Here is a 22,257-nt window from a genome sequence, read left to right as displayed (position 1 = left end):
TCAGTCACAGATTTAATTAATGCGTTATTTTCTTTAATGACCATCATCAGCATGGAAGCATGTCCTCTGGAATAGTGGCCAAAGCATGAAGTGGCATACAAATGTTTAGTATATCTGACACATAAATACCTTCCAACACCAGCTACAAAAGTGCCATGCAAATGCCTGTTCTCAATTTCAGGTGACATTGTAAATAAAAAGCAGGCAGCAGTATCTCCCGTAAATGTAAACAAACTTACTTATCTGAGAAATAAGCTGAACAAGAAGTAGGACTGTGTAGACTTGTAGGCTGTAAAGTTTTTATATTGCTTTGTTTTTGAGTGCAGTTATGTAACACAAAAATCTACATTTGTAAGTTACACTTTCATGATAAAAAGATTGCACTGCAGTACTTATGAGGTGAATTGAAAAATACTGTTTATCATTTTACAGTGTAAAGATTTGTAATAAAAATGTTATTAAATGAGCACTGTACACTTTGTATTCTGTGGTGTAATTGAAATCAATATATTTGAAAATGTAGAAAAATATCCAAAAATATTTAATAAATTTCAATTGGTGTCCTATTGTTTAACAGTGTGATTAATCACAATTTTTTATTGCGATTAATTTTTTTAATGTTAATCGGGTGAGTTAATCGTGATTAATCAACAGCTCTAATTTCTAGGAGTGGTATTACTTAGCAGACAATGGGTTTGGGATTCTGGGCCAGATGGAAAAATCTTAGCTTTTCTCCTAGGCAGGAAGGGACTTCTGGCTGTTGATAGCAGGTGGGGAATAGGGTTGAAAGATGTATGGTAAGATTCAAAAGGGGAGGTAGCAAGAGTCTGACAAGGGAAGAGTCACTTGGGGGATGGAATTTCACTTCTGCAAACAAAACTTAAATTTTTGTCTTTTTTTTTGGTTCCAAATTGGGATGAAAGACCAAAAACTTGAATTTTTCACAGAACTGAAATTCTGCAGGATTCCATTTTGGAAAATTGAAATATTCCTGCAGTGCAAATGTAGCAGTCTACCAGGTATGCTGCTGGGGATCCCGGAAGTCCAGGGAGTTGGGCGAGCGAGCTGGCAGCAAAGTAGATTGATGGAAATTGACACACTTCTGCATAACATTTCAGTTTTTTCAAATCGGCATTTTCAGATGGAAAACTGTCAGAAAAATTGTGACCAGTTCCAGACTAGAAGCTAGGAGGGGAAGAATAAGGTGAAGCCAAGTGCCAGAACTGGGTGAGTAAAGGAGGGCATAGGCACCAACTCTGTGGGAGCTCTGGGGCTCAAGCACCCACACAAAAAAAATAGGCGGTGTTCAGCACTCATAGGGTCAAATTAATCTTTTGTGGGCTCCAGCACCTGGACTGTGGCCCTACCTCCCTTCCCCCCTCCCCCTCCCCACCTGTACTCTGCTAGAAGGAGTGGGAGGGATGTTGGGAGCAGAAAGGGGTAGTTTTTCTGCTATACCGTTATATGCTGGGGGTTGGCTGGGAAAGAGGAGGAAAAGGTAGAGGAGAAAGAGGATTGGGGGAGAGAAGCACCAAACTGAAATTTTTCATCTTTTCTCTGAAAAACCACAATATTTTAAAACCAGATTCTGTGGAAATTTTGTTTTTGAAACAAGACCATTTTTGTCCAAAAAAGTGTAAAATGAAAATTGTGACCCATTTTAGTTATCAATGTTATGTTAAATACAAAATGACTGTTAGTGCTCACAGTATGGGTTAGAGCAGTGGTTCTCAAACTTTTGTATTGGTGATCCCTTTCACACAGCAAACCTCTGAGTGCGACCCCCTGCCCCCGATTAAATATAAAAAAATGTGTTTTTAATTAAACATCATTATAAATGCTGGAGGAGAAGCAGGGTTTGGGGGTGGAGGCTGACAGTTTGTGACTCCCCATTTAATAACCTCGTGACCCTCTGAGGGGTCATGGCCCCCAATTTGAGAACCTCTGTGCTGGAATAAAACTAAGGCTCTGATAAAGGACTACCCAGGAAACCTATTCAGTACAATTTATTCTATCAAAACTGAGGGTGAAGGGCTTGAGGCTAATGTACACAACTTGGCATTAGAACAGCTGGGTTCCATTTCCACATCTTCCATAGCCTCCCTGTGTAACCTTGAGCAAATCGGTTAGGCTCTTGGTGCCTTAATTTCCCTGTTTATACACAAGGATAATAAAACTCCCCTATAGCTCAGGAGTGCTGTGAAGCTTAACAACCTTACCTATATTAATAACTTTAGTTCTTCTTCGAGTGATTGCTCATATCCATTCCAGTTAGGTGTACGCGCCGCGCGTGCACATTCGTCGGAAAACTTTTACCCTAGCAACTCGGTGGGCCGGCAGGTCGCCCCCTAGAGTGGCGCCATCATGGCGCTTGATATATATCCCTGCCGGCCCACCCGCTCCTCAGTTCCTTCTTACCGCCCGTGTCGGTCGTTGGAACAGTGGAGCGCGGCTTAGCTGACCTCCACTTCCCTAGCTACTCGTAGTTCTCGTATATAGTTATACAGTTATAATTCTTTTATGTATATATTTGTATAGTTATACGCTTTTCTCTGCTAACATAGTTAGTTTGATAATTGTTAGCGGGGTTCAGGAAGTAGCCCCTTCCATGAACCCGGTGCCGGAGCCCATGCACGGCTCACCGGGTTTTAAAATGGGCTCGGCCTGCCAGAAGCCGATGCCGAAGGGAGATCCACACGACTCCTGTTTGAAGTGCCTCAGGGAATCACTTGACAGATAAGTACCCCATTTGCAAGGCTTTTAAGCCGAGAACAAAAAGGAGCGGGACTTTCACTTACCCCTCCACCTTGGGCGCCGAGCGATGATCAAGCGGCTGGCAGAAGCGCCTCCTCGGCACCGGACTCCGCCGGTACTGCCAAGGCCTTTCGGCACCGGCCGTCGCCGGCACCGAAGTCGACTCGGCACCGCTCCCTTCCTCCGAGGTTGAGAGAGCCTATAATTCCTGCTGGTGCCTGACGGCTCCCCGGCACGCGCCGTGGTAGAGCCCCCTGCTCCTGCTGCTTCCGTGACACCTGCATCGCAGCCAGAGAGCTCGCCTAAGTCGGATGGCCCGGCACCGACACCTGCTGAGGCACCAACGACGTCGGTACCATCTATCTCGGTCGCACTAGGGCCGTAGAATCCGGTGCCTGACAGCTCCCCGGCATGCGCCGTGGTTGAGCTACTGCTCCTGCTGCTTCCGTGCCATCGGCACCGCAGCCAGAGAGCTCGTCTGAGTCGGATCGCCTGGCACCAACGCCTGCTGCGGCACCGACGACGTCGGCACCGTCGATCCCGGTCCCACAAGGGCCGTAGAATCCGGTGCCTGACGGCTCCCCGGCACGCGCCGTGGTTGAGCTTCTGCTCCTGCTGCTTCCGTGCCATCGGCACCGCAGCCAGAGAGCTCGTCTGAGTCGGATCGCCTGGCACCAACGCCTGCTGCGGCACCGACGACGTCGGCACCGTCGATCCCGGTCCCACAAGGGCCGTAGAATCCGGTGCCTGACGGCTCCCCGGCACGCGCCGTGGTTGAGCTTCTGCTCCTGCTGCTTCCGTGCCAACGGCACCGCAGCCAGAGAGCTCGTCTGAGTCGGATCGCCTGGCACCAACACCTGCTGCGGCACCGACGACGTCGGCACCGTCGATCCCGGTCCCACAAGGGCCGTAGAATCCGGTGCCTGACGGCTCCCCGGCACGCGCCGTGGTTGAGCTTCTGCTCCTGCTGCTTCCGTGCCAACGGCACCGCAGCCAGAGAGCTCGTCTAAGTCGGATCGCCTGGCACAAACACCTGCTGCGGCACCGACGACGTCGGCACCGTCGATCCCGGTCCCACAAGGGCCATGGAATCCGGTGCCTGACGGCTCCCCGGCACACGCCGTGGTTGAGCTACTGCTCCTGCTGCTTCCGTGCCAACGGCACCGCAGCCAGAGAGCTCGTCTAGTCGGATCGCCTGGCACCACCTGCTGCGGCACTGATGACGTCGGCACCGTCGATCCCGGTCCCACAAGGGCCGTAGAATCCGGTGCCTGACGGCTCCCCGGCACGCGCCGTGGTTGAGCTACTCCTGCTGCTTCCGTGCCAACGGCGCCGCAGCCAGCTCGTCTAAGTCGGATTGCCCGGCACCGACACCTCTGAGGCACCGACAACGTCGGCACCGTCGATTCCAGTCCCACAAGGGCCGTGGAATCCGGTGCCTGACGGCTCCCCGGCGCGCGCCGTGGTTGAGCTTATTGCCCCTGCCGCTTCCGTGCCGACGGCACCGCAGCCAGACAGCTCATCTAAGTCGGATCGCCCGGCACCGACGCCCACCGAAGCTCTGACGACCTCGGTATCGTCGATCCCGGTCCCACGAGGGCCGTCGAATCCGGTGCCTGACAGCTCCCCAGTATGCACTGTGGTTGAGCCTGCTGTTCCCTCCATGCTGGAGGCATTACCAACGGCGAGGGATCTCATTGCCATGACAGAGTAGATGCTGCCTGACCCTGGCACCGCCGGTGCGGGTAATACAGTCTCTTCATGTGACCGTCCTCTGTCAGCACAGCAGAGCGGCACCGTTCATGATCACGGTCCCGCAGACACTCCAGATCCTGTCGGCACGCCCGACACCAATTGCAGTCCCGGTGCTGTTTTCCTCATCGGTACTAGTCGCACTCGCTGCACCGGTCGGTATCCCATTCGCCGACCCGCTATCGGCACCGTTCCGACTCCCGGCACCGCGACAGGTACCTTGACTCCTGTAGCCTCTCCCCGAGCCTCGAGATCTCGGTCGACCTCCAGGCACCATTCTGGTTGCGGGTCTGGATCTCGTTCCAGGTACCGGTACGCATCCCGGCGCCGGTTCCCGGTGCCGAGTTGGGCAAGGTCCGATAGAGTCAGGGACTCTGCCTGTGCCTTCTTTTAGTACCTCCATGGCCATCCGGACACGCATGCGTGTCATCCCACATGCGCAGATCTTATGCTCAGGACCACGATTCTGATATGATGGCCAGCGGGCGCCAGCCCCGAAACCGGCCAAGAGTTCGCTGCCGTCTTGGAGGACGGGGGGAAAAAGGTACCCAGAGCATCCCTCCAGGCCTCGTTGGATGCAGCAGACTCTGCAGCCAAGACTCTGGCCTTTGGTGTCGCCATGAGGTGCATCTCATGGCTCCAGGTTTCAAACCTCCGGCCGGAGCGGCAGTATGCCATTCAGGATTTACCCTTTGTGGTAAAGGCCTTTCGCGGCAAAGACAGCCCCAGGCTGCCAAGCCTAATGGACAATAGGGTCCTAATGCGCTCTCTCTGCATGCATATGCCAGCGACCAAACGCAGGCTTTTCTGCCCCCACCTTCCAAGGTGCGCCTGAGGGCGGTGTACCAGTCACAGTCCGGGATCCCAATCCCGCTTTCTCCTGGCGTGGCCCTAGTTAATTCGGATCGCTGGATCCTGCGCACGGTGGAGCATAGATACCACCTCTAATTTGTTCCAGCCCTGTCCCCGTTCAGGGACCCCTCTCACGAGCAATTCCTCGTACAAGAGGTGCAGTCGCTGATGGACGAAAGGGGCAAAGGGTTTTACTCCCGTTATGCCCTAGTCCCCCACTCGAACGCAGGTCTCAGACCTTCCTAGTCCTGCACGGACTCAACCGGTTTAGAATAAGGTTGAAGTTCTGCATGGTATCCCTGGGAACCATTATTCCATCCTTGCCTCCTGGGGGCCACTATGCCGCCCTGGATATGAAGGACGCGTACTATCGCAACGCCATCTTCCCTCCGCACAGGAGATACCTCCGCTTTCTAGCTGACTGTCAGTACTTCTGGTTTACGGCCATAGTCGCCGCCTACCTTCGCTGATGTCGGATATGCGTTTTTCCGTATCTGGACGATTCGCTTATCCAAGGAGACTCTGAGACACAAACCACTCAGCGCGTGGGCATCGTCACGGTCTTATTCACAGGTCAAGGCCTGATGATTACTATAGAGCAATCCACTCTGGTTCCCACGCAGAGGTTGGACTTCCTAGGAGCTATCTTGGTCTCCTACCTAGCCGGAGCCTGCTTATCACAACTGCGGTTTTAGGTGATGGCAACAATCATCTGAGGTCTGCGGGCTTCCCCAACGACCTCGGCTCGCACTTGTCTCAGTCTCCTGGGTCCATGGTTGCCCATAAGTTGGTATCCAAACATGCCAAGCGCCGCCTCCGTCCTCTCCAAGTCCGACCCACCTCAGCGTACCACCCGGACAGGGAGCCAATGGTTATGGTAGTCACCGTTCCCTGGAGCACCTTAGGCTCCCTAGAGTGGTGGCTAACTCCCTCCCTGGGGTGGGCAGGGAGGCGGTTTCCTCCGCCCCAGCCCTCACTGCCCCTGACGACGGACGCGTCATCTCTCTGCTCAAGTGCTCATGGTCACCTCCGAGCTTAAGGCCTTTGGTCTTCTCGGGAGCTGGCATTCCACTTCAATGCCCCAAAAATGAGAGTAGTCCGCCTGGCGTACCTGGGGTTCCAGCGGCAGATGCGAGGCCGTTGTATCTCGGTGTTTATAGCCAACACAGCGGCCATGTGCTTCATAAAGTATCCAGGGAGGGACATGGTCCTCCCCCCTCCCTTTTTTGTCCGGAGGCCATCCATTTCCGGGACTTTTGCCGAGAGAGCAGAAAATGCCAGATGTTCTGCTCCTTCCAAGGTCTCTCCTCAGGATCGGTCTTGGACGCATTCCTGATACCGTGGAAAGGCCAACTCTATTATGCCTTCCCACTGTTCCCACTGGTTCATTAGGTCCTGCTCAAACTCCGCAGGGGAGAGCGCGCATCATCATGATCACTCCAGAGTGGTCCAGGCAGCACTGATATATCACGTTGCTCGGCCTGTTGATAACAGACCCAATTACCCTGCCACTCCACACAGACCTCATCACTCAGGGCAACGGCAGGCTTCGTCACTCGGACCTGCAGCCTCTTCGCCTCACGGTGTGGCTGCTGCGTAACTGAGCCGGGGTGACAGGAGGCCTTCCACCTGGTCAACGTACCGAGCCAGGTGGAAGCGTTTCTTCTACAGCTGCAATACGCTCGATCTTGCTCCTGCTGAGCTCTCAATCCCCTCTATCGGCCTGCCTCTGGCCTTCAGCGGCAGGTCCTGGCGGTATCATCGCTGAGGATACACTCAGCTGCCATCTCTACCTTCCAGCCAGGCTAAGGTGGACGTTACGTGTTCTCACGCTCTATGGGTTCGGGATCCCTCAACGGCTTGGAGAGCTTGCACCCTCGGGTGCGCCGCCCAGCCCCTCCCTGGGACCTCAACCTAGTCTTAACCAGACTTATGTCTCCCCCAGTCGAGCCATTCACGACTGACCCTCTAATATACCTGTCTTGGATGACAGCTTTCCCCGTAGCTGTTACATCGGCCAGACGGGTCTCCGAGCTCAGAGCTCTTAGGGTTCCGCCGTACACTAGGTTTCACAGAGACAAGGTGCAGTTATGACCGCACCCGGCTTTCCTCCCTAAGGTGGTTTCGGCCTTTCATGTTACCCACAGCTCAATGCAATGGGCACAACCATTGCACTCCTTGGACATCTGTGGAGTGCTCGCATTTATATTGCGCTGCCAGAACCATTTCGTAAGGTGCCCCAGCTCTATCACGGTAGCGAGCCAAAGGGAGAGCTTGTTTGTTTTCCTCTCAGAGGATCACATCTCGGGTGATGGCAGACTTCCGCACTTGTTATGATTTGGCTCATATTTCCCCAAGCCACATCATCGTGCAGTTTACCAGGGCTCAGGCTTCATCTGCCGCCTTGCTGGCTCATGTTCCTACCCACGAGATCCGTCGCGCAGCTCCATTGGTCCTCGGTCCATACCTTTGCTGCGCAGTATGCCTCTGGCTCAGCAGTTTTCATTCTGCCACATTTCACTCCGACCCCACCGCCTACGTAAGGCTTGGGATTCACCTAACTGGAATGGATATGAGCAATCACTCGAAGAAGAAAAGACGGTTACTTACCTTTGTAACTGTTGTTCTTCGAGATGTGTTGCTCATATCCATTCCACACCCGCCCTCCTTCCCCACTGTCGGAGTAGCCGGCAAGAAGGAACTGAGGAGCGGGTGGGCCGGCAGGGATATATATCAAGCGCCATGATGGCGCCACTCTAGGGGGCGACCTGCCGGCCCACCGAGTTGCTAGGGTAAAAGTTTTCCGACGAATGTGCACGCGCGGCGCGTACACCTAACTGGAATGGATATGAGCAACACATCTCGAAGAACAACAGTTACAAAGGTAAGTAACCGTCTTTTCCTCAGAGACAAAAGCTCTGGCTAAATGCTAAGTATTATAATAAATGGTTTGTTGATTGTCTCACAAAACTTGTGCCCAAAACCTATTTTATGGGTTTTAAGAATTTGAAATATTAATATTTGCACTGGCTTTGTTCCTTCTTTCAGTGTGCAAACTTGCAAGAAACAATTTTGACAGTAGTTTCTTTAATCTGTTTTCTGAACTACATTGACTTATTTCCATGTGTTCCTAGCTGGCTGGTGTTAGGACCCAGAAAGGAGACAGCAGCAACATGATATAAATAGAGTACGAGAATGGGACAAAGTTTGAGAAGAAAGCATGACATCACTCAGACTTTCTCTCCACCCAAAGAGATCTTGGATGAAGGTGCAAACGTGAGTCAGACAAGCAAGAAGTTAGCAACTCATTTCAATCCACTTACTAAGGAAATGTAGTGGGAGTTTGCCCTGTGTAAAATAAAGAGGTATTTTTTTAATTGAAGAACCAAAACTGACTTTGGATCTTTGACAAAGTGAAAACAGTTGAAAGTAAAAGACAACGATAGAAAGCAAAAGTTGAAAAATAAGATCTCTCTTTTTTTGGCACCAATTGCAGCAGAATTATATGCATTTTTTTCCCCTGTGGAACTGTACATTTTTGCAACTAATATATTCTTATTATTTTGCTTTAGTCATAGTAATATATTCATGAATAACAAAAGGAATCCAAGTTTGAAGGAGGCAAATATTTCTGAAGGATTTGGAAGCATATTTTGCTGTCACTGAAGGAATGAACATCTTGAACCTGTGTGGAAAATGCCCCTTTTAAAAGAAAACAAAGTGGCAAAGGAAAATTTGTGTTTGTGATTGAAATCTCACAGAATTTGGTCTCAGTTGCACTTTTAACCTCAAAGACCATGACCAATTTGTTGTCTCTGCTCTGTCATTATTCCTTGCTGATTCTATTTCAGTCTAAATATCAGGTAATATTCTGAACATGATTAAGATTTACTTGGATTTCCTTTTAGCTATATGTTTACTTCACAATGTCTTGTTTTATGTGCAGGTGTATGGAAACAATTCACGGCTATCCAAAAACCCAGGTAAGGAATTTTTTGTTTAATCATTATTATTACTACGATCTTGTGCTTAATTGTTACAGTATGTTTACTAAAACTTTTGCTTTCTGGTATGCACATCTGATTTTCTTTGTGGTTCCAAAGGAACAGCCATCATACATGCATATATAAGGACGATACTAAAAATGTAATGTAGGGCAATCAGTCTAGAATACTAGACAACCTATTACAATTGCAGTTCTCGGTACACTGACATTCTGCATAAACAAGTACAAAAAGAAATCCTGCTTGCATTTACATGGAGTAGTATGCAAACCATTGTGTTTGGAGAATCTGTTTACAACTTTTTTTGTTTACCTTGAGCTGCTCTTTGAATTGGTCTGCATTAGCATGCTGCACTTCAGATTCACTGACTTACAGCTAGAGATGCCAGTTTGTAAACTTTACGGTGTATTTGCATAATTTCAGTCTTCCTTTAAAAAAAAAAAACTTTTACAATTTAAGTGTAATTTGCTCAGGACTGAACTTAACTTTTTCTTCTAAGCTCCAGTCATCTGTTTTCAATGCAAAAATCACCCAGACTTATTTTGTGTGTCTGTAACTGGAAAGATCTTCCGTTCACAGAAATAGTTTAACCTCATGGTGGTGTACAAGTACAATTTTACTCTTTAACCAATCCACATACTGCCTTGTGCTTTTAATTCCTACCCCTCTGTACTTACTTTCAAAATAAAATCCTGCTTGTAGCAGGAAAAGCTTTATGATGCGATTGCAATACGTCTGTTCCACCCCGCCTTGTTATCTCATTTGTAATTACAGTATGCCTAAACTATTGCCCTTGCTCCTGTGAGTTTCTTTTGTTTCTCCTTCATCTAGCAAATGTTAATGCCTGGTCTCAATTCCCATAGATAAGGCTGGTCAACCTTTGGCTGTTGAAGCCGTGTAAGAAACATAGGTTTTAGCTCAACTTTATATATTGGGCTACCCGGTTATAGAACAGTTACAATTTTGTTGTACGGAAACCTAGTATGGGGACGTAGCATCACCCAAATCCCTAAATTATGCTATGGATTTGAACTATGTTGTCATTTGTCTTCTGGCTTGGTTCTGTGTATCACAGACAGATCCTTAATGACTGTTACAAAACACAAGGGAAATCAAGGGAGCAGGTATAGAAGTGGTTTTCAACCTGTTGTTAGAGTCCCCTCAGGATGGATTGGTCATTAGCTGGAGTGGCAGTGTGGTTTATGCATAAGATGTTGGACTAGGAATTGGAAGGATCTGCATTCTAGTCCTGGCTCTGCCATGGGTCTATTGTCTGATGCTAGGTAAGTCACTCCCCCCCCCCGTGTTTGTTTCCCCTCTCTAGCTTTGTCTGTTAGGGCTGTAGGCTTTTTGGATAGGGACTCTCCCGATGTATTTGTAGAATGTCTGTCTGGAAAAATTGGATCAACATCGTCTGCCCATGTAGATTCTCCTGGTGCCCTGGAAAGCTGCTGCCTCCATTCCTCTGGAGGGTGCCAGTGTATGCTCTTGGAAGACAGAACTAGGGCAAAGCTTCAGGGACCCAAAGAAAAATAAGCCCCCTTCTAATCCTATATCTCATTCTCATTCCCTCAGCATTCTTTTCACACCTAAACTCCCAAGGGGAGATGGGGCTTTGGTTGGTTGTTCAGGAAATGAGATCAGATTATGTGTGTGTCTGTGTGTGTGTGTGTCTGTGTGTGTGTGTGTGTCTGTGTGTGCGCGCCTTGTAATTTATCTTCCTATTTAAACATGTTCTGTCTCTCTCAGCTAGGGCTAGTCATAGGTTTTGCAAGTATGCAAAGTAACATGTGGCACCATTTTGCCTCATCGAAGCCTGTATCACCGTGCCAATGACATGCTCTCTCATGCTGTAGTTTCTTTTGAGAGAGGTTCGCTGACCACTGCAAATGTTTCTAGGCAAGGAGGGCAGCTGGGGATTCCAGTCCCTTGTATGGATCAGTGGTGTTAGACAACACTATGGATGGTTAAACAGGCTAGTACTTGGGCTGGCAAGTTAGGTGTGAAGCAGGGCTGCAGCAAATGCAGCTGCCTTAGTTCCACAGGCCTAAATTTACCACTTCTGCTTGTCACACAACCCTCCCTGTGTCTGCTGTGGTGTTTAGCAATCACATCAGCTCCATTCCCAAATCCAAAAAAAACCCTACAGTCTTCAACCATTACAGCTCTGAAATTGTGTCAAGGGGGCAGAGAGGAGAGCAAAATCTAAAGCAAGACATTCTTTGTGCTGGCTATAGTTTGACTGAAGGGGTGGACAAAACCCTTCAAGTCTACAATGAAAAAAACCTCTTTGTGTGCAAAACCAGGGTCCATATGATGACAGAACCCTTGTAACACTGTCAAGGTGAATGGAACATTGGGGATGGGCTGCAAGTGCCAGGGAAAATCTGCTTGTGGTTTGTTTTATCTTACACACCCAAGTTTTTTATAAGGTCCTTGGAATGTTGTCTAGCATATGTACTGTATCTTCGTCTAGGCTAGTTCTGCATCCCTGTTACTTTCCTCACTGTGCTTCCAACTTGCCTTTCTGCTTCCCACCCCCCTGTCCTTCCTTAGTCCCTGGGAGACTGTCAGAGAATCTAAACAAATTCTAGGCGAGAGTTATTGATCTAAATCGTTCTGATACCTTTATCTGGGGTCAGTAGTAGTACTTTACTACATGGGTAATCCCAGTGAAGCTACTACTTACCTTTGTGACTTTCTCCTGATGTGAGCAGTCCTGTTGGCTTATATGGGACTACTCTTGTTAAAAAGAGTTTGCTGGACCAAGTCTTCAACTGGGCCTCAAAAATGCAATCCAAACATACCAAGTATGCATCACAATAATATATATTTGTGTGTGTGTCACACACATACATGAAAGATAGGGAGGTAGGTTTTCTTGTAGTTGGCTTGTTTTGTTTTTCCTCTTTTACTCCTCTCTGCTGCTTTTTGTGTGGGGAAGGAATGAGGCAAGATGCTAACATGGAAAGGTATAGCAGAAGTACTAGGTTTTGTGCAGGGGGCTGAAGAATGATAGAGACTTCGTTTGGCAAGCAAGACTACTGAGGGGGTTCTAAGCATGGAAGAAGATAGTGACATGCATGGGACAAAGAGCAGTTGGGAAGGGGGCTTGAGCGGATTCTAGGCACCTAGCCATTGAGGTGACCGGAAGACAACAGTTTGTCTTGTAGCTGGTTTCGAGATTTGTTTTTGTTCTGCATTGGAAGGAAATGGGAACCATCAGATGTTCTGCTTTTGTCAACTTGTCCACCTGGAGCTCAGTGTAACCATCTGCAACTGAAAAAGATGTTTAGGGAAACAAAATGTTCCTATTAGCCATAAGATTTATTTTTCACTTTTTGGGGAAAAGAAGGTTCTGAAGAAATAGCAGCTGCTGCATGCAGAGCATGCATTGTGTGCTTGCTCTATAGTCTCTGATTAGGACACCGACTTAGGCTGTGGGACTTCTACATTCAAGTCTTGCCTGACTCAGGGTAGAGTTTTTCATCCGAGATCACTCCAATAACAGCAGAGTAGGGACTCAAACCTCAATCAATTTGCATCCCAGCTAAGTGAGCTAACCAACCAGCTATAGTATCTCTCTCTTCCCCCCCTTCCCCACAACAGTTTATTGGAAACTGATAAGTCTCTGCAAAATGTTTCATTTTCAGTGAAAGAGCACATGTTGCTGAAATTTCATTTTGGCAAGTGTTCCAACCAGCTCCACTATTCCTGGTGTATCTGTTTTGTGGTTTAATAGAAGACTTGACTCTTGGGTACTTCCTAAATAGCACCAAATTCAATTGAAAACACAACTGAAAAAATAGTAAAAAATGTAACCTCTGCAAATGCTGGATTTGTAGATGTCTTCCCCCACTCCATGCCACAAAAAAAGCATAAACAGATTAATTTTTGCCAATCAGGACTTTGGAGCAGCTCCAGAGCAGTGGAGCTGCAGGTTTTTGCATGGAGCTAGAGCACACCTCCAAAGCCCTGATGCCAATAGAATGATTTGCCACCATGATGAACAAAAGAACCAACACTCGTTTGCAATAGCAAAAGGGTTTTACTCTTTGACTGTCTCATTCTCCTACAACTTTCATTGTTCTGGTTGATTACACATTCTTTCCAGCACAGCTTGCTAAATTAGTTATTCTAGGAATAAAAAAGCTTCTTACAAATAATAACCTAAAATACAATCTGTTTTTGCCTTTTTTATTAATGCTAGACCCTTAAAATAAAGCATTCCCTTAACACACCACTTAATTGCTCTGGGCAGTCTGCTTCTGCTCCAGCTTGAGAATTCACGTCTCCCTAAAGTGTTCTCTAGCTGACATCAATTAGATTCTCTAGATAAGTCTGCCATTGGGAAATGGGAACCATCAGATGTTCTGCTTTTGTCAACTTGTCCACCTGGAGCTCAGTGTAACCATCTGCAACTGAAAAAGATGTTTAGGGAAACAAAATGTTCCTATTAGCCATAAGATTTATTTTTCACTTTTTGGGGAAAAGAAGGTTCTGAAGACATAGCAGCTGCTGCATGCAGAGCAGTTAACTCTTTTCCGATGCTACTAAATTCTGGGACCCAGTCCAGAAAACTTCTTCTAGTGAAGTGTGTGATTCTGACACCTTAACCTGTGCACCCTTCCAAAATCCCCATGGCATGTCCCTTGCCTATGTTTCTGCTGCTGGGTTCCACCTCCCTAGCTTGCCCTAAAACCTGGACAACATGGCCCCTGCAGAATCCATGCTTCCAGCAGTCAATTTACTGTGGTTCCTTAGCGCCCCTCAGTAGAGGAAGGTCTTCACAGGATAGAGATGAAAACAGAACAGACTAGTATAGCCTGAAGGTATATTAACTTGTATTGCCTTTCCCCTGTGGGTTTTGGGGATATGGGAAGAGTCTTAAGGCACTCAGTTGCCTCTTCCACATGCCCCTTGAATTCTGCAGAGCTGGAACACGTGTGGAAAGGCTCCCACAGGTGTAAGAAAAGGAGGAAGCATGCTGTAGAAAGGAAACTGCCATTCTGCACATTGCCCTGTATGAAATTTTGCCCTCTCCGGATATTGTCATTAAAATGATCTAAATACTGTGGCTTAAGCTTTATGGTAATGTTAGGAGGTGCACGAAATATAGAAATGTATTTGTTAAATTGAAATATTAGGACCAGACCCTCAGCTGGTATAAGTCAGAATGTGACTTCAGTACAGCTGTGCTGATTTCCACCAGCTGAGGATCAGGTCTTCTATCATTATGCAACATAGAATCAGAAATCTAGGACTGGACAGGACTGGACATTTCTTTCCCTCCCCACCCGCCACTTTGACAGCAAACTATTGATATAGTCTTTCAACCAGTTTTGCACCAACCGTATAGTAATTTCATTTAAACCACAGTTCCTTGGTCTGCTTATGAGAATGTCATGCTGGACTATGTCAAAAGTCTTATTAAAATCAAGATGTACAATGTCTTCAAGTTCTTCCCTAACCACTAGGCCATCGCCTTTCTCTGCTGCAGTGAAAGTAAAGTACACAACCTTTTAAAACAGAGGTCCCCTGCAATGCACTGTCAGAAATCTTGTTGCATAATGCATGGCTTTAATCCACGTTGATATTTATTTATTTTGATTTATTTCAAATAAATTTTGCTCCTTGTGTGCAGTGCATAGTTTACATAAAATATTTTATTTTGCCTAACCGTTTGATCTCCCTCTTTTTCTGGTTTCTATATTGAAGCATCTGTGGAGACTGGTTACGCTTGACCTCGAATCCTGTGTTTTTTGACCTTTTTTAAAATCTGTGTTTCCTTTAAAGGGTTTGACATTTTACAGACAGCATCCCACTACTGGCCCCTGGAAGATATGGATGGAATCCATGAGTTTCGGGATACAAATGGAGGTAGAAGCAGGACTCGTGACAATGACAGTAACATAAGTATTTGTGAGAGTCAGTAAGTAGCAAGGGAGCTGGAGATATGAAAGCTAAATAGGTTAGAGCTAAAGCCATGGCAGCTGCGATCTACTTATTCGTCAAATGTTTTGACTGTCCAAATGATTTTGCATTTCAAAGCTGAGTTTTTTTTCCAAAGTATTCTCAGACATTTTATGATCAGCCTGCACATTTTTACAGTTACGAAGAGAAATTGTTGTGTGTTCCAAAGTGTCATTAAAATCATATTATTGTCAATTGCTTTGGTATATACTTGCCCATGCACAAATACACAGAGGGAGTAGGATTTTCACTAGTCCATAAGGAGTTAAGTGTCTAACTCTCTTATTGATTTACAATAAGGCCCTGTAGGCCCTGGGCTAGATTTACAAAGGGACTTAGTTTTCACAACACCTAACCTGAAATGCAGCTTTTAAATAATAATAATTAATAATTAAGAGCAAGAAATACACAGTTGAGGCTAGGAAGTGCTCTTTTTCAAAAGGAACAATAACTGCTGAAATTCAGAAGCCATTTCAAGCATATATTCGAATAGTTCAATTTATAGGGCCTGATCCTAGAAATGCACTTGCTCACATGAGCATTTCTGTTGCAATCAGTGGGTTGACCTATATGAATAAGGATTACTCATGCAAGTGAAGGTTTCTAGGACTGGTCCACGATATGTTTTCTAGAAGGATGCCAAAAACACATGAAAATGTGTTTTTTGTGTGATTTTTTTTTATGTCGAATTTTCCTTAATGTTATTGTAGATAATCCATTTTCTTAGTTTGCAGTTGCTTTTATTCTATCCTCCAATACATGCATATAGTTCCCATTGACTTCAATGGGAGTTGCATGCCTGCATCTGAAGGCTGACTCTGAGACACAAGAAAGGTTTTCTTTATTGCTGTATTCTACTGCAGGTGACCATTTTCCTGCTTTTTTATACCGCTCTATGATTATGCAACTCTTTTATTCATTGCTAGAGTCTGTCAACATTATTTTTTCCACTTGTAATTTCATGCAATTGTTTTCATCCCATGTCTCTTCTAATAAAACCTTGGAGCATCATAATCTTGTCCTTCATGTTAATCCATTTTATTTGTTGAAGTCATTGTGTGGCTGGAATCCAGTTTCATACCTCTCAACAGCTCACTGTTGTGGGAGTCGGTATCACCAAATTAGGTTATTTTTGTGCACTTTCCATACTGACTGGTTGTTATCTCAGGTCTACAGTGGTAATATCCTAATGGCAGAACTGACTGAGGAAATTAAAGGGACATCATTTATTTGGAATCTAGTGAATTAAAAAAAAAAATCTAAAGGGTTTAAAGGTATTTTCAGGTCCTACATCTGAACCTTTGTCCCCTTGCTAACTTTTTTCCTGCAGTTTTTTCTTGATATTTTTCTATTTTAAAATATTTTTTTTTCTTCTTTTGCTATATGAAATACTCTACTGATTTTGGGACTGATTCAAAGTCAACAAATGTCTTTCCATTGACTTCAATGGGCTTTGAATCAAGTCTTAATGGTCCATTCAGGACAAACAGTGAAAATGACTGCATACAAAATGTTGTCAAATGTACAAAATAAGCAAATCAAAACAATAGAAATATGTTTTTCTGTAATAACTCTTATAATTTAGAGCTCTTAAAATTATATAGGTAAAATATCTGCAGACCAAAATATGATTATTATTTTTGTAAGTTGATGCTGTCATTTTGAAGTTACTGATAATGCCATCTGCATGTTGGTTTCCCTTAGGCTTGGTCTACACACAGATTTTTGTACCAGAATAACTATGTTGGTTTAAGAGGATGATTATTTTTTTAAAAACATATATTTATACCAATACATCCGCTAGTGTGAGTGCAGTTATAGTTTTATTTCCCTTCCTCTAAGGGAATAGCTACACTGGTGTAAAACATACAACTGTGTCCACACTGGGGGCAGTTGTACCACTTTAACTATACTATCATTAAAGTGGAAAACCCTTTATGTGTAGACAAGCCCTATGAGAGGGAAAAAAAGGATAGAGGGAGGCTAGAATGTTATAGTTTAAAGGGCCATTGAGTAACATTTGATCTATGCTGCGTTGAGAGATATGGACTGGACAATTCATACTGATTTTGTGTTTATTCATTGTTTTGCTTATTTTCTTTTGTTGTTCCACCCAGCTCTAAGAATCCACAACTTCACTGTGCTTCCTTCCCATAATTCTACCTTTGTATATACCAATGACTCTGCCTACTCTAACTTCTCTGCAACCGTAGGTGAGGATTCAAGTATTTTTGTTCTGCATTTGTCAAATTTGGACTAGTCTGATAATGTTGGGTTTGAAGTTAACACTGTTTAAGAATGAACCAAACGAGCCTCTGGAGTTTATGGGCCAAATTCTGTTCTCAGTTACGCTGGCTTAAATCTGGAAAAAACTGCTGTGATGTTATTTATTAACTCTGGATTTACACTGTAAACAAGCAGAATTTGGGTTGGCTACGTACTGATCATGCAGTTCTTACTCATCTGGGTGGTTCCACTGGCTTTAGTGGAACTACTCACATGACTAAGGAGAGCAGAGTTTGTCCTCAAAAGCCCAAGAAACCCCAAAACATTTGAGATGAATTGTAAACACGGGCACTGAAAAAAAAATCAATTGGCATGAAATTTCAATATAATTTGAACTATCTGTTTAAAGCAGTTAAAAGAACTGTTCTTTATAAATTCTGTTTATAAATTTAAAAGAAAAAAGAACTGTTTTTCTTCAGTCTGTAGCCTTTAAAGTAATGTGTTTAAAAAAGAGAAACAATTCTGGAGGATGCAAGGGAAAATGGGAGCTACCCATCATGACATTTCTGATTAAAACAATAGAAAATACAGGTGGAAGACATGCAGGTGTGTTCAGGGTGGTGTTTTTTTTTTTTTTTTAATGAAAACTGTTTTTATGTTTACATCAGCCAATAGATCAAAGGGAGAATAAACTGAATGGAAAATGACTACTCCGGCAGGCACTTTTAATAAAAACTTGCTGGGTCAGAATCTTCACTTACTTGCACCAGTGTAAACCTGGAGTCATTTCACTGAATTCAGGATGGTTGCTCTAAATTTATAATAATGTAACTGCAATTGGAATCTGACCAGCTACCTACCTCATAATTAGGTATCAATTTACAGCTGGTTGTTAGAAAAACATAAGTGAGCAATGAGATGATGAAGGCAGCATAGGTTTAAGTAGATGCCAGTTCAGCTGCTGGAATGTAAGAGGGTTAGTGTTAAAAGCAAAAGGACTCCTGTACTGTAGTTTTCTACTCTCTAACAGCAGGAGTGGGCTGGCAACTCTGAACTCTATTAATAATGAACTTCAAATGACCCTGATTCCTTCCAGTCTTCACTGATCTGCTTTATAGTTGTCACACAATAAGATATATTCCATGTGAGCATTAAAGAGAGTGACACCGATGCCAAAGGAAATACTATGAAAACAGGAATGTGTAACTCTTTGGGATTTATCCTGGCTAGGTTAATTCAGAGGTTATGCTGCTCATAGAGAGTTCAGAAAAGTTTGCTTCACTTCATAATGCTAAAGCCTTAGAAAGATTTAAAGGAGTCAAGTGCTAGCTGGAATTTAGAGGGTGATCTAGATTTTTTTTTTCCCCTTTGCCCTTACGGAAGAGAAGATATCTGGAGACTGTGTGTGTTTTTATGGACAGTACATTTTGGGTGGAATCAAATGTTTTGGGCCAGGTTCACTGAAGGTGTCCTTTACACCTCCCTACACCAGTCTGTCCTCTTTTCCCCAGAGTGGGGAACAGATTATTTGGCTGCTAGCTGCCCCCCTGTCGTGGTTTCAACTGAATATAGACAGCTTTAAGATTAGGTTCAAGATGCACACTATCCTCCAGTCACAGGGGGGAATGCATATGTTGCACCATCTTTAGGGTGATAAAGCCCATTCCCTATAGCATGCCGCCATCCCTCTGGATAAATGTAGAGGGAAATGGGGCCATAGCCCTGCCTCTACATCTTTGAGTTGATTCGGGGCTGCTGAAGGGTCAAATCTCTGCATTCTCCTTGCATATAGACTGTTATTGAGTTGGACCCAAGAACAGAGGGCACATATAGAAAAGGCTCCTTATGCCCTGGTCCTTTACCATGCATCTGTGCTAGGGCCATACACAATCTTTCCTTATCTCTGTCATTACATCCTCGTGATTGCAGATACCAACCATAGCCCTGGCTAAGGCTTCTGTATCTCCCAGCTGGGACAACACCATATTACTCTTCCCACTGCCTGTCCATTGGACAACCCTACTCCTGACAATTCCTTTTTCAGAATGCAGTATTTTGGAGAAGACAAAAAACAAAGATCCTGAATTCTCACTATTATAGATCCATGGCACTGTTTGCAAAAGAGGTGTTGTTAACAAACCTCCAAATCAGGCAATTACATTCTGCCTGCCTAAATTGCAAATAAAGAAAATCATGTGGTATTTTGTGTCCTGCAGAATGTTACTAAGAACTTATCTTCAGTGTTAAAAAACCTGTGTGTTTTACCTCTGGGTAACTAATATGTGTGAGTATCCTGAGGTAAAAACACAGTGAAGACCAAGCACTTCAGTTCTATTGCAAGGTAAATTTGCCAAGGTCTGCCCTATACCCAGGCCTGTGATTATCTGTGGCAAGTTTACCTCATGATAAACCTAAAGTGCTATGATTTTTATCTCCGGATAGCTCACCTTCATTAGTTAACCTGAGGTAAAAAACAGTTGTTTTTTTAAAAGCAGTGAAGACGACAAACCCTAAGAAATCACAAGGAGCTACACATGTTGAATTGAAACAGAGCCTTTTTGGATGCTAATAAAAAGTCATGCCCCTGGGTGTCTCAAAAGAACATACGTGCATTTATGCCTTCCGACTAGAATAGGTCTAATGTCTTCCTTTAATATATTCTTTTTGATCAAAAATGGTCAAAAAAGTCATTTTCTAAAACAGAAATGTTTGTGGGAGGAAAATAAGTGTCAAATTTTCCCAGGGAGGGTGGAGAAGAATTTCCTGGTTTAGCTCTTCTTCTGAACAATAGGCCAAAAAACACCTAAGTGCTGCTTGTATTCAGAACTCTGGAATATGTAAACTTCACTCAGACTATTTTCAAGCAGTAATTTCTAGCTCTGCTGGTTCAGCTATACAGATGATTTAGTTGAACAGAGGATCGGAGAGGGCAGATAGATATCATTCTTATAGACTATAAATAAGACTGTAAGCTGTATTTTTTTTATTTTATCTTGAAAAAGGGGGATAGAAAGATAAACATATTAAAAATGCTTGAGTCATGTCCCAAAAAGCTGTCTGCACACAAGACTATTAAAGGATAATATTTTAATTTTCCTTCCTTAGATATTGTAGAAGGAATGGTCAACAAGGGAATTTACCTCACTGAACCAAAAAGAGTTACCTTTCTCATCTTTGGAAACTCCCAAAACTCTTGCATTAGTAATCCAGAAATGTGTGGACCTGAAGGTGAGTGCTATGCCATCATTATTATTTGTTTTTGTTATGCTGTAATCCTATTAGATGTCACTAGCTAAGTAGAGTTGGGCCATATCTGTACTTGGATGACAGATAATCTAGGAGCCTCAAGATACTCTAGGAACTGATGTCAGCTATTTTTAGAGCCCTTTTTTTGTTGGAAAAACTGTTACAAACAGCTCTAATTTATTACACAGGGAACATAAAGTTATGAAGTGTAAGTAGTTAACACAAGGTCCTTATTTTGCAAATGAAAGTTCTCTCTAAAGTTCTAATTTCTGACTTTGCCAATTATTGAGTTAAAACAGTTTACAGCTAGATATGAAAACAAATCCACATAGATTTTTCACTCATGCATACCAGTTTAAATTAGGAGTAATTCCACTCAAATCAATGGAATTAGGCAGCGTCTAACTGGTTATTCTGAGAGCAGAATGAGGCCTCCTGTGTTCCAAAACAATGTCCCTTAGAACAGAAATGCTCCTGCAAACGCTGCAGCATATCAAACAGATGTGTTGTCTTGCTGGTTTCAAATTTAGGAGACTAGTGTATGAAGTCCCTTTACCAAAGGTTGCTTTTCAGATTTGGATGAGTGCTCTTCAGCATGCTAGTGACTAAGGACTTGGTCTTTTAGTCATGACAGTGAAGAGGAATTTTGCCTTTATCATCACTGGGTGTAGGACTGGATCCTAAAGCTGTAGTACTGAGTTATGATGTGCTACGTCTGTTGCTCAAAAAGTAGTTGTTTTCTTAGTAAAAATTAAATAGACTATCCGATTTCTACAAAGCATCGGATGGGTCATTGCTGATTTTACTTATTAGCTATAGTGCACTCGAGAGACAGGAATGGCATGATGCACAAAAAGTGCAGGAGAGTTCTGATGCATATTGCGAGTTTCACTTGATTAGTTCTTGTGGAGAAGCCAAGACTGAGGAAAGGCTCTCTTGATTTACTTCTTGTTAGTGACTTGCAAAGGCTAAGAGACTGGCAGATAAATGGCCTTGGAGCTTTAGGGACTGTTCTCTGAAATAGGTCTAAAAACATGGTTTCCTTCCACCCCTCCCTGTTTTGTTGTTTTGCCAGATCTAAAAAAACCCAAATAAACAAAAAACAAACACAAGGATTTTGCCTCCCCGAATATTGTTTAGAATTAACTTATGTATTTTTAATACCCTCGTTATGAATCCTCCTAAATGCCCTTTAGCTGAGCCACATCCAAGAAAGACTGTTAGATCTCACAAGCTATGAGCTGGATGTGGCCAGCTGGACTGGCATCTTGGATGGAATATCTCCAAGATGCTGGATAGTGGTGCTGGCAATTAAAAAGGTGTCGCTCTTCCCTCTGAATAAGAGTCAAATCAATATCTCAATAGGACATTGCATGAGAGCTGGGTGAAATTTTTTGGAGAAAAATGCAGATTTGGAAACATAAATTTTGTGATTTTTGTGTTGGTTTTG

General features: G+C 44.4%; 1 protein-coding gene across 2 annotated transcripts in view; it reads left to right on the top strand.

The window, feature by feature from the left end:
* The first annotated feature begins 8,601 nt into the window (after positions 1-8,601).
* The window catches only part of ADGRD1 (adhesion G protein-coupled receptor D1), a 249,784-nt gene continuing 236,128 nt past the window's right edge, over positions 8,602-22,257 (top strand). The window contains exons 1-6 of one of the 2 annotated variants that reach the window (XM_050923502.1): positions 8,602-8,723; positions 8,931-9,221; positions 9,305-9,341; positions 15,159-15,242; positions 17,453-17,548; positions 20,667-20,789. In XM_050923502.1, the coding sequence (XP_050779459.1) occupies positions 9,156-9,221; positions 9,305-9,341; positions 15,159-15,242; positions 17,453-17,548; positions 20,667-20,789 (406 nt within the window). In that variant the 5' untranslated portion in view covers positions 8,602-8,723; positions 8,931-9,155. Of the gene's footprint in view, positions 9,222-9,304; positions 9,342-15,158; positions 15,243-17,452; positions 17,549-20,666; positions 20,790-22,257 lie in introns of both variants that reach the window. The other variant, XM_050923503.1, reaches the window with a different exon arrangement.

The sequence above is a fragment of the Gopherus flavomarginatus genome, chromosome 15 (assembly GCF_025201925.1).
Source record: "Gopherus flavomarginatus isolate rGopFla2 chromosome 15, rGopFla2.mat.asm, whole genome shotgun sequence".
Classification (NCBI taxonomy): Eukaryota; Metazoa; Chordata; order Testudines; family Testudinidae; genus Gopherus; species Gopherus flavomarginatus.
The sequence above is the reverse complement of the archived record's forward strand: the minus strand, read 5'-3'. Positions and strand labels throughout refer to the sequence as shown.